This window comes from Mizuhopecten yessoensis, unplaced genomic scaffold, assembly GCF_002113885.1.
Source record: "Mizuhopecten yessoensis strain PY_sf001 unplaced genomic scaffold, ASM211388v2 scaffold10209, whole genome shotgun sequence".
Taxonomy (NCBI): Eukaryota; Metazoa; Mollusca; class Bivalvia; order Pectinida; family Pectinidae; genus Mizuhopecten; species Mizuhopecten yessoensis.
The window spans coordinates 341226-352943 of NW_018408433.1; the positions used below are offsets into that span (position 1 = coordinate 341226).

The following is an 11718-nucleotide window of genomic DNA, read 5'->3' on the forward strand; positions in this document are numbered from 1 at the left end:
AATATTACATGTTAATAACTTGATTGGAATTATAACCTTGAATTGACAGTTTGATACTTTGAAAATTTTGAGCCAGCCCTACCCCCAAGGGCTGTAGGGTGGGGCTCAAAGGAGTCAGTGTGCTAAAATTTCTTCATTTTCCTTGTTAAGAATCAGAGGTGCTAGTTTCAAATCCTTTTTAGTCTGAAATCTGTATGCTAGATATTGAGTAAGGTGGTTTTATTGTTTTTTGTCACTTTGAATAATATTTCTGTTCATGTTAAAAACAAAATCAACTCTCTGTATAAATATATCAGGTGGCCGTTAAGGCCCATGGGCCTCTTGTTTATGTAGGTTCCCCTTGGTCCATAGCTGTGCAGGGCAATTGTAGAGACTGATCGGATAAACAACATGGCCGACAGGCAGCCATCTTCAATTTTGATCAGTGAAAGTTTTTCATCACTATTTCTCGTGAAGTACGGGAGGGATGTTTCTCAAATTTTAAATATATGTTCCCCTTAATCCCTTGTTGTGCATGTTATATTTTGAGACTGATCATAAAAACAAAATGGTTTAAAAGAAGAACTAAACAGATCTTTCTCATATTGCAATGATCGATTCTATTTCTTTCACGTTAAGTACTGTACTAGTAAATATGTGAAATGACAAACTCACTTTGAAGGTTGGCTTTCATACACATCAGTATTACGTTTAGATCAAAAGTTACCTCAAGGTGCATTTATACTGTTAACATGACTCGATCAAACAGATTAGAGGAAAAAAGAGAAAAGATCGAACTGACAAAGAACTAATGAAGATGGTACAAAGGTGGGCGCCAAGATCCCTCTGGGATCTCTTGTTCTTCCCCCCTATGAATTCCTGTATACATTTCCCTCAATTTACCGTCAAATCCTTTTAAAGCACCAAACGTTTCTCTGGACAGAATATGGGAGTATAATGAGGTTTTACTATACATAAGTGGTAATGTTTTGTGGGGTTGTTCTGTTTGCACCATGTCGTGTGTGTATCTCACCAGGAAAACAGTATATAAGTGATAGTGTATTGTGGGGTTGTTCTGTTTGCACCATGTCGTGTGTGTATCTCACCAGGAAAACAATTGACAATGTATTGTGGGGTCCTTCTGTTTGCACCATGTCGTGTTTGTATCCCACATGGAAAACAATTGACAATGTATTGTGGGGTCCTTCTGTTTGCACCATGTCGTGTTTGTATCCCACATGGAAAACAATTGACAATGTATTGTGGGGTCCTTCTGTTTGCACCATGTCGTGTTTGTATCCCACATGGAAAACAATTGACAATGTATTGTGGGGTCCTTCTGTTTGCACCATGTCGTGTTTGTATCCCACATGGAAAACAATTGACAATGTATTGTGGGGTCCTTCTGTTTGCACCATGTCGTGTTTGTATCCCACATGGAAAACAATTGACAATGTATTGTGGGGTCCTTCTGTTTGCACCATGTCGTGTTTGTATCCCACAAGGAAAACAATTGACAATGTATTGTGGGGTCCTTCTGTTTGCACCATGTCGTGTTTGTATCCCACAAGGAAAACAAGTGACAATGTATTGTGGGGTCCTTCTGTTTGCACCATATGCATGTTGTGTTTGTATTTCACCAGGAAAACAAGCGGTTGTGGTGATGGCCTGCGAGAACCAACACATGCCCGAGGATCTCATCATGGAGCCGGGACTTGTAATGATATTTGCTCACGGAGTGGAATGAGTGTGGATAGCTTCAAGTGTTCCCTTGGTCAGGTGAGCTACACATCATGGTGAACAACATATATGATGTGTTGTTATTGGCTGATGAAGTAGAATACAGATGAACAGCTATTTTCGTCCTAAAACTCGTAGACATGATTTTGGCTACCCTACCACTGATCACATGATAAACTGGTGTTTGCTTCCTTTTGACTATTGCAGGGCCAGAAAATTGGTTTCAAAAACATTAATCAGCGGGCTTGTAGGTTCCAAATTTGCTAGTCCTTTATAACAAGTGATATCATATTTTGACTACTCAGTCAGGATCAGGCTAGTGGGTTTTACCACTACATGTATAGTCAAGCTAGTAATTTTAGTAGACTCAGACTATTGGGCTACTATTATCGTCTACTGTCTAGCCCTCGTTGGGTCACATGATAATATACTGGTGTTTGCTACCATACAACTTTTCACTGGTCATGTGCAATGTATTTGAACCACCTAATTTTCAAACAGTATGATAAGAATTTTTTTATGGGTCAATAATGGCCTTTTCATGGTCAATGCATGCAGTAGTGAATGATTAAGAAAGCAGGGTGTTCTGCTTTGGCTAGGCCTAAATGATGGAAAGATTTTAAGATCCAAGAAGACCTTGTGCAGTGAATTGAAAAAGTAACTCAGTAAGAACTAAAGCATTATGATAAAGGGGTCGGTAAGAGTTGTGAACGTGTACAGTACTGCTATTAAATGTAGATTTGTTACTTAACTGTTTGTTTTCCATTGGTGACGTTGATTTAGTAACACAATTATTGTGTCTCCCTCAGAGTTGGGATCCACTATATATCAACTGTTTCCCTCGGCCTGTGGCCTCAGGGAAAGAGTTTATCTAGTTTGTTCCAACTCCTTGGGAAAATAGTATTGACTGTTTACTGAGAAGTCATGAAACAACCGTAAATAGTTTTGTTCTTATCAGTCAGTGTTCACGGTTTATTCCATTTGTAACACTGAGACTTTAAAAAGATGGGCATTACTTCTATGATAACGACTTATTTCATTCATCATTTGTCTCAGATTCTTATAAGGAGAACATGGACTTTGAGAGAATCAGAAATTGATCTTGATTTTTTTTCTTTCTTTCAGACCCTAACAAAAATTCCCTTGCTGCTGGTTGCATCAGTGATGTCATCAGCAAAACTGTGAAGGGTTCTTTGGAGGATTTATAGTGTCGATGAACTAGTGGATATCTCTGACAAACTCCTGGCTTAGAGCTCAACCACTTCAAGGATACAACTTATTCGTAAAAGATATTTGGATAAAGAAAGACTGACATCTACAGAAGAACAGGAGAAGATTGGATTGTTTTGAAGATAATTCTGATGAATCAGTGGATATCTCCTACTGCTATAAATAGGAGTACTACTGGTTCACTGAAGAAGACTCGCACCAATCAGAAAGTTCCAATGCTTGTTACAACAAGTCCTTCACTATCACATAAAAGATGTTTTTTAAAGCCCATGTGTCTTCCAAAATATGACACCATTCCAAGTTTCTTTCATGTGATGTGATATTTCAGTCCAATTTCAAAATTGACCATTGTAGTTCTGATGTCATTCAAATGCTTTTAACATCAACTTATTCCTTGGAGTGAGTGAAGTTCAAAATATCACCAAGCTAGTTGTGTTTCATCTCTTGAACAGCTTACCATCATAGCAACCATTCATTTTCACTTCTGAGGATAATTTTTCTAAATATGATATTTTGAGTTTCCGATATTGTTCATTGATGACTCGTATACAGAGTTCATCTTAAACATTCATGTATGTGCAGTGCACAGGTCTCTACCAACAAAAACACCCGCTGTTGTCAACAGCGAACAAGTTGGGATGATACACATGGGCAGAGGAACAAAGCGGTGCTGAATCTCACCTTAAACCTGTGTGTGTGATAAATTATATACATATATTTAATATTGTGACCAGAATAGGTTTTAATTTTTATTTAGAGACCCAAGAAAATTTCCCTTCACATTGCTTTCAATCTGTTCTGTCTTGGTATGGCTAATTGTTTGCTGATTTTAAGTAGGTGAACGTTGGTTTACTTTTGTCACTTTATGATAAATCATTATGATAAATCATTTAGCTTAATTACTTGCACTAAGAGCCGGTTTTACCACAAATGACATCCATCTTCAGTGACTTTCGGACACAAACATTTTCATTGTGGGTAATTCTCATTAACAGCAGTAGTTCAACTTGTGTTTTATTTCATGAAATAGAAACTTTATTGAACAGATTTGGGAATAACTACATAACGGCATAAATCTAGAATATTGATTGGCTGTTTATTAGAGGTGCTATTTTTAGTATAGTCTTTGAGCTTTGTTTCACAACGGTGAAGTTTTCCTTGGCAGTGGGTTCTGTTTTTTTCTACACTGATGTCATTGTCTGTGAGACGGCCTTTGTCATAATTTAATGTGGTCATCTAAAACATCTTTCTGTTTGAAGCCAATTCTGTTGGGAGAAAATGAGGTAACACAAAATATCTTTTTTCTGTTTAAATTGGGAGCTCTTTATATGTACTATAAAAACTGTTTTCAGTTTAAACTCAATGGAAACGCCTTCAGATGTACTAGATATTAAATACATGTATACCATATATATAAACTTTATTTATTTTACAACAACTATGAAACAAGTTATTTCAACTTATATTAATCACTCTTGTTGGCCTGTATGTTAGCGTGTGGGGGGGTCTTAGTGTGGGAGGAAACTGGAGTGCCCGGAGAAAACCCACGTGATCGGGCAGGTAACTCCAACCTTTTCATGTCCGATCGGGGAATCGAACCCTGGCCGCCTTGGTGAAAGGCAAGTGCGCTATCCACTGCACCACCCGACCACCCAAATACATGTTTACCATCTCATCAGCAACTGTGATAGTATATATTCCAAGGGCTGTTATAGTACTCGAGAATGATATTGAAAGTATAGTGCACCATGAAATATTTTCGCACTTTTAAATGACACTGGACAAACTTAAGGGTATATGCTACATAGTACATGTGATGTGATTTATGTGAGTTAACTCCCTTTCAAAAAAATGATTGTAATTTAGCATTGTTTACTACCTGAACATCATCAGTGCAAATCTTATTGTGGGTCATTTTAATATAGTGTCAGTCTCAATTAGGGTTATCAGTATTTTCTCATTGCAATACAATGCATGGGACTCAACTAGGAAAAGTCATTTCTTTTCATTGTTAAATCAAGACTTTATATAGAAAAATAATTCAAGCTCAAAATCCATTTGTGTAAAAAATGGTCAGTGTTTAGTTTTCTTGAAAGTCCTTTTTACCTGTACAGTCGACACTCCAAACAAAGTTCAGTCTGACTATAGATTGATCCAGTTCACATACACAGGAAACTGCTCTGTTACTTTGAATTGATATTATGGTAAGAGGTTTATAAATACAAGAAAGTTCATTGAGGCATTACATTTCAGGACGTCGCACCATATCACTACATGTGTAAATTATAACATATATTGCTTGCTTTGATTTAATATTACAATCAGAACACTGTAGTTGAAGCTTGTTTAAACAAATTGATTTTTGAAAATCATTTTTTCCCTTTTTTTTAATCATGTGATGTGGAAACTTCGACAGTTATCTTAATTTCACGGCTGAATTCACCAGTCATGTCTGAAATCATGTTATATCTTTGTTCATCCTTGCGAGATGAGGCGTGATCCTCAAAAATATTTAAAGGAAAGCAATTCATTTTTTTGTAGATGCTTAAATAAACAATGTTTGTAACACACAGGTATCTGCCATGCTAGTGTAGAAAATCAGGTGATACTTACTATATACTGTTACTACAGTACATTTCCCTTATTGTCATGTGTCGTTAACAAAAAAAAAATGAGGTGTGATATTAAGAGGAAAGCGATATTAAAAGGAATTACATCACTTAATGTTTGAGGTTTGATGTATGTAACATATTAAGAAACAAGTTTGTAATAACTGTATCTAGACCTTCTAAATATATGTCGTAATGTGAAGAAATTTCATTTTTTTTTTGGCTCTAAATCCAGGTGTTGGTACAAACTTTTCCATTTGGCAATCACAGAAAGTTATCATTGTTTTCATAAAACTTAAGCCTGTACAGGTAATATTTACATGAGACTTGAAAGACGACTTGCAGCTGGACAGGATATAAACAGCTCGGAGTTGACATCAGCTTTAATGTTAAAATACAAAATGTTCATACCTGTAGGCGGAAATGGTGATTAAAAAATTGTGATATTATCAGAAATATGACATTAAGGGACATGACATTAAGTGGGATATCACATTATTATTGAGTATTTATCAGTTACGTCTTTCACATACTTTTCTGAACACCTTTGCAGAGAGTGCTGTAGATAAGGGGAAGCAATTTAGAGCATTGTGATTTTTGCTAACCACAGGAATGAAGGTCTTTAAAAGATGTCATTACTTGTAAATGGTTATATATATAGATACATATATAAATAAATAAATGTTACTTTTAAAAAGTATTATGTGTAAATGTGTACCCACCATATGTAAATTTTCCTGTAAGTGTTTGTTATAATGCAGAGTGTAAACCACAGGTGCTGGTCGACACACGAATAGTAATATGATGTGTATGTATATACTATATAATATTAAGGTATTTTTTTCTACTTTAAATGAAGATTATTTTGAAGGTAAGGTGTTTAGGAACCAAACCAGTGGTTTTCATGAGTACATTAGGGTTTGCGTTCCGATTTGAAAGCGGTTTAGGTAGCTGTACTGCCGATTTTATTATATATATTTTTTTCAAACAGGTTTTCGGACTTGCCGTTATATACCTTTACTATTATATAGTATACACACGTCATATTACTATAAGTGGGTCCACCACCTGTGGTGTAAACATTGTTTGATGGAGTACATTCATTCAACATTTGTGATAATTATATAGAAAATATTATATGACGGTTGAATCTGAATAGATCTGTATTTTTAGAGGCGAGTGTAATTTGCTTTGGAAGAAATATTTTTCTGAATATACTGTCAATTGTTTTCTTAACCCTTAACCCTTATGCAACTTTAGTAGACTCTACCATGCATTGATTTGATATGGATGAGTCCACTATGGCCTACAGTGGTGAAAGGGTTAAAAGTTTCAAATCGTTAAATTGCCCTGTCGGCTCATCGGTAGAGACAGATTACTTGCAGGGCTCTATAAACACAGGTTGTCTGTAAAAATCTTCCTTTCAGGTTAGTAGAAATGATAAAATGTTTGTGTCTATTCTTTGGGTTCCTATAGGTGTAGTTATCCGTGCTTTCCTTCACTTTTTCAAAGCAAAAGATATAGCCTACAACATCTATATAGCGCCCTGTATAATATGCAAATACAGGGTGCTTTACGACACATGAATAATGTCGCTTGCACAGCTATGATAATGGGCAAATAATGAACACCTACTGCACACAAAGCTTTCTAAACAGGTATTAATGTCTACAAGTTATAACAGCCATCTTACTGTTAGTTTGAGGTATACCAAATACATAGGGGAGGGATGGGGTTAATGTGGGTAGGAGGGGGCAAAGAAACATGTGTACGTTTGATTGATTATAAATAGGTACATGTAGTGGGGTCTAAGTACATGTTAACATTTGTAATTCACACACACACACCCCCTAAAAAATAAAATAAAAATTGGGTCACAAAAATATCCTCATAAATGTATATTTCTGGAATGGTCTTTTCGGTGATTTTGTGACCATCAAAGCGAGAAGGGTGTTATTGTACTACATGTATCTCACCAGTATTCTGTAATGACCTAGAACACTAGGTCAAAACAGCCAAAATGTCAACTTGCGGTACGAGACTTTAAAGCTCTGTAAGCTTCTTCTATCCTTTTTTTTTTGGTTCGCTCCACCATAGTTTTACAGACTTGCTTGAAAAATGTGATTTTTACAGCTTTTAAGTTTTAAATGTTCTGCAATAATTTTCATTCTCTGAAAATAACCAAGTGCACAGGAAACATACTGCATCTTCATTTCATGTCCCTGTCGAATACCCGTAAACACATTATGTTTTGTGATAGAGTGTAACTAGCTCATTGTAACAGTGCTGGGGACACGAGTGACATCACTTGTAACCTTAAGTTATGGATGAAAGATCTGATCAATATTGGCTCAATTTGTTTCCCGAACTGGATCCTAAGTTTGTCTGAACCAGAAGCTCCTGTTTGGTTGGAATATAATGTGTTTCATTGTAACATGACAATACAATTTTTATGTAATCCTGTAATCTAGATCTGTCATTCATGGTCACAGCATAATGTAGCATCATTGTCAAGTGGCGTAGCATACATGTAGGCTTGTATGCTCAAGCATACACGGACATTTTCAATATTTTTTTAATCCTATTATATATATATTACAAATGTGATTTCTTTTTTAATGATTAATATGGACCATCTGTATCAATCAAAAGGAAAGAATGAACAAAAAAATCTTCTTGAAAATTTTAGTCTGATAAAAACATTGAAAAAAACTAGTTAGTGAAGAACAAAATTTAATATCATTCATACAAAAAGTTGTGCTTTACTTGTTAATAATCAGACTAAAAGGATTTCCCAGAACACGAGAGATTGCCTCTAGGACCAAGTAGGATTCTATTATAATTTTTTTCATGCTGTAGGAGGGGGAACTCCCCATCCCATACCCATCCCATACCCTTCACCTCCTCCGGTGCTACGCGTCTCGGACGCTCGATCCTCCGTGAGCATACACTCCAAAAAATGATTTGCTATGCCACTGTTGTTGAAATCTTGAATTGCATTGCATGTTGACACTTTCACCAGTGATTGGGGACCGAGAAATATCATTATAGTATACAATGATAGTTGGTACATGTGTACTTCACATATTCTTAATGGAGAATCGTGCCAGTGCATGTACGTATACTAAGACTAGGCTTTGATTATGTATAAATAATCCAGTTGACATTTTTCAACTTAGATTCATTTTTGTATTCATGTCTTATGTTTTCAGACCATGACATTTTTTCGTTTATTTCATATTGTAATTTTGCATCATCAGGGGATATATAATATTTTGATTTGTCTAAGATATGAGAAATGTGTGTTCAAGGTAAAGAGTACCATGAAGCTATACATGTTTTAACTGGCATTATTATAAAGTTTTTGTTTTAAGGTAATTTTCTACAGATCTTCAGATGCATTTTATGGAACTACACTTGAAGTATTTCAAAAAGAAATTTAAAAAATGAGACAAAAATAAAAGTTCTACTGGTTGCGCTCAGAGCTAACTAACATGTATGTTTATTCAGACGCATCTAAAGAAACATGTGACTATTTCAAATTGTTCGAAGCATGATTAAAGAAAGTTATTTAAACAAAAAATGAAGTTATGTACACTTTGAAGCGCTTTCTCATTTCTAAGAACTCAAATATTCGGTCAACAGCTTATTAGCAACACAACTCTTTTGATTTTCTGAGATTAATGGATTGAGTTAATCATGTTCCCTTGACCAAATTAGTTTCTGAAGTAATTTTGCACTGTCATTATTGTTAAACAGTTTTCAATATCAAGACTTGAAATAATTCATGTACATAGGTTGTACATGTATATACCATAAGTATGTGACAACCTTATTTGGTTTGCCATCAACTTCAGATGTCCGACTAAAAAACGGATAATGTAATTAAATTTACCATTTTCAGCTCTTGATGTGTAGCTTTTGTAAGAGATGTATTGAAGTTGATGTTCAGTGTAAAATAGAAATAAAATGCTATGCGTATCTGTAAATAACTAAAATTTTGTGAAACAAATTTTCGTTTAATAGCATAATGCTTAAAATCGTAGCCTTATTGAGAAGATTGTTCAATAAAATGTGTATGAATTTGAAGGCTTTAAATGTAGAAAGTGCTGGAAGTCAGAGTTGCTTCCCTTCCATTACTTTAGTTCAATGGCAAATTCCCGAAGAGCTATCGATTTGACATATTCCGGGTGCAGATGTGCGAGTATCGTGGATGTTGCTTTGAGAGCTAAGAGAAATAGATTTGTAGAGTATAATAATATATAAATATATGTGTAAAAAGTCACTTTGTAATACATTTTCAGCTTTGTGGTAGATCATGACTGTAGGATGTCTGTTCCGCCGTCGATCACGACAGTATACGATGTCTATAGATCTTGTGTTGAGATTGTATGTTGATGGGTGTTTTCATATTAAGTTTGTGCAAGTGCTCCTGTTTACGTGTCGAGACATTGTGATAACGTGTTTGTATCGGAAATTGCTATTATAAACTATGATCAATGATTCATGGATTATGATTATTTTTGTAAACTTTTTTTCCCTGAAATAAATTAAAAGTATGATAATTATCTAGAAAGTCTCGTTGTTCATGTCTGCCTGTTTATGCCGCCGATACAAATGGGGGGCATCTAGTGTTGTACCTGTATCCTTCCCATCCAGACGTGCCGTGATTCATTGTCACGGCTCAACCGTGCGATACAATTATACTGACTCTGGGCCTATAAGACGGACGTCAGGAAGATATCGTTTGTCCGTGCTGATTGGTTTCCGATCGAGAGGAAAACAGTATTTCAGCCTCTGTTTAACGGATTGGTATCAAAATATGTTTATGTGTACATCATGGGAAGGTGGTGTGTTGCGTCCTAGACGAGGTCACTGTGACCTTTATTTGGCATTTGACATTGACCTGAAGTAATAAAATACAGAGTAACAGAAGTTTTTAGGAGCTTATAATAATCTCCACCACGAGTAAGTGACTTGGCATCATTAATGCCGTGGTATGGTGTAGCCCGGCATATATTGGTTCACCACTGGAGGGCAGTCATGCTCCGGCAGCACGATTTACCCCAAAACACCCAAAAACAATAAATATACGTAAAATATTTATACTTATGCCACCTGACATTGAGGGCATGTATTTAACGTAATGATATTTCCCGCTAATTCGATAGTTATCGTGACGCGAGTAATAATAATTATACGTATTTGAGTTACTTCCACTGCCAACAAGTTTGCCATTTCACCATCCCCGATGACAGAAGCTTTATCGATATTTGTAATGTAAAATAAATTCTAGGGGAATTCACCCCCAATCTCAACATAGTTTTATATTAGTGTGGGGATGCGGCTTCTCTTGTATTACAGGAGTCTAGCTGCTCTCATCATGGCTTCTCTAGGGGTGTTCACAACCAGAGTCTAGTCGCTTATCTGAAGACATTTTCGGAGTCTAGCGGCTTCTCTTGTATCACAGGAGTCTAGCTGCTCTCATCCTGGCTTCTCTAGGGGTGTTCACAACCAGAGTCTAGTCGCTTCTCTGGAGACATATTCAGAGTCTAGCTGCTCACTTCTCTGGGCTGTGTAGGTGCTTCTCTGAAGACATTTTCAGAGTCTAGCTGCTTCTCTCAATACCCCCGGAGTCTAGCTTGTTCAAAAAATAGTAGCATACATATATGGTAGTAAAATTGTTGGAGTGAGAAGCCCCTGATGCGCCAAATGTATTACTGTATGTAAATATGTTGCTAACAAGAGTAATAAACAGGTTAACTGTTTCCTGTGTGTTAGTTGTATATAAAATGATGATTTGATATTTAATATATTAAATTATAGTTTAAATACAACGATGTAGCTAGCTCCTCTTTTGTTTTAGCTGTTATAATAATATAAGTTGTTTTGTATAGTTTATATCCAACTCATGACGTTTCCCTATCCAGTCATGATAATTGCATGGGCTGTATGGTTATAATTATTATATGTTAATGAAGGTATGGTAATTAGTAGATGAGAAATTGACCAATCACAGAGCAGTATATTGTCCTCTATAGGGGTCTCTTAAATGGGTAGCAGCCCCCTTCATCCGGGGAGGCTGCAGAGAACCACGGTTGTTTATGTGTACCCACCCACCATCCCCAGCTACATGCCAAGGTTCATATATGCATATAAG

At 36.0% G+C, this 11718-nt stretch overlaps 1 protein-coding gene across 2 annotated transcripts in view; it reads left to right on the top strand.

The window, feature by feature from the left end:
• The window catches only part of LOC110459769 (E3 ubiquitin-protein ligase NRDP1-like), a 20203-nt gene extending 15791 nt beyond the window's left edge, over positions 1-4412 (top strand). For both annotated transcript variants that reach the window (XM_021512189.1, XM_021512190.1), the window contains exons 7-8: positions 1623-1758; positions 2845-4412. In XM_021512189.1, coding sequence (XP_021367864.1) covers positions 1623-1726 — 104 coding nt within the window. In that variant the 3' untranslated portion in view covers positions 1727-1758; positions 2845-4412. The remainder of the gene's footprint in view (positions 1-1622; positions 1759-2844) is intronic.
• Positions 4413-11718: the final 7306 nt, after the last annotated feature.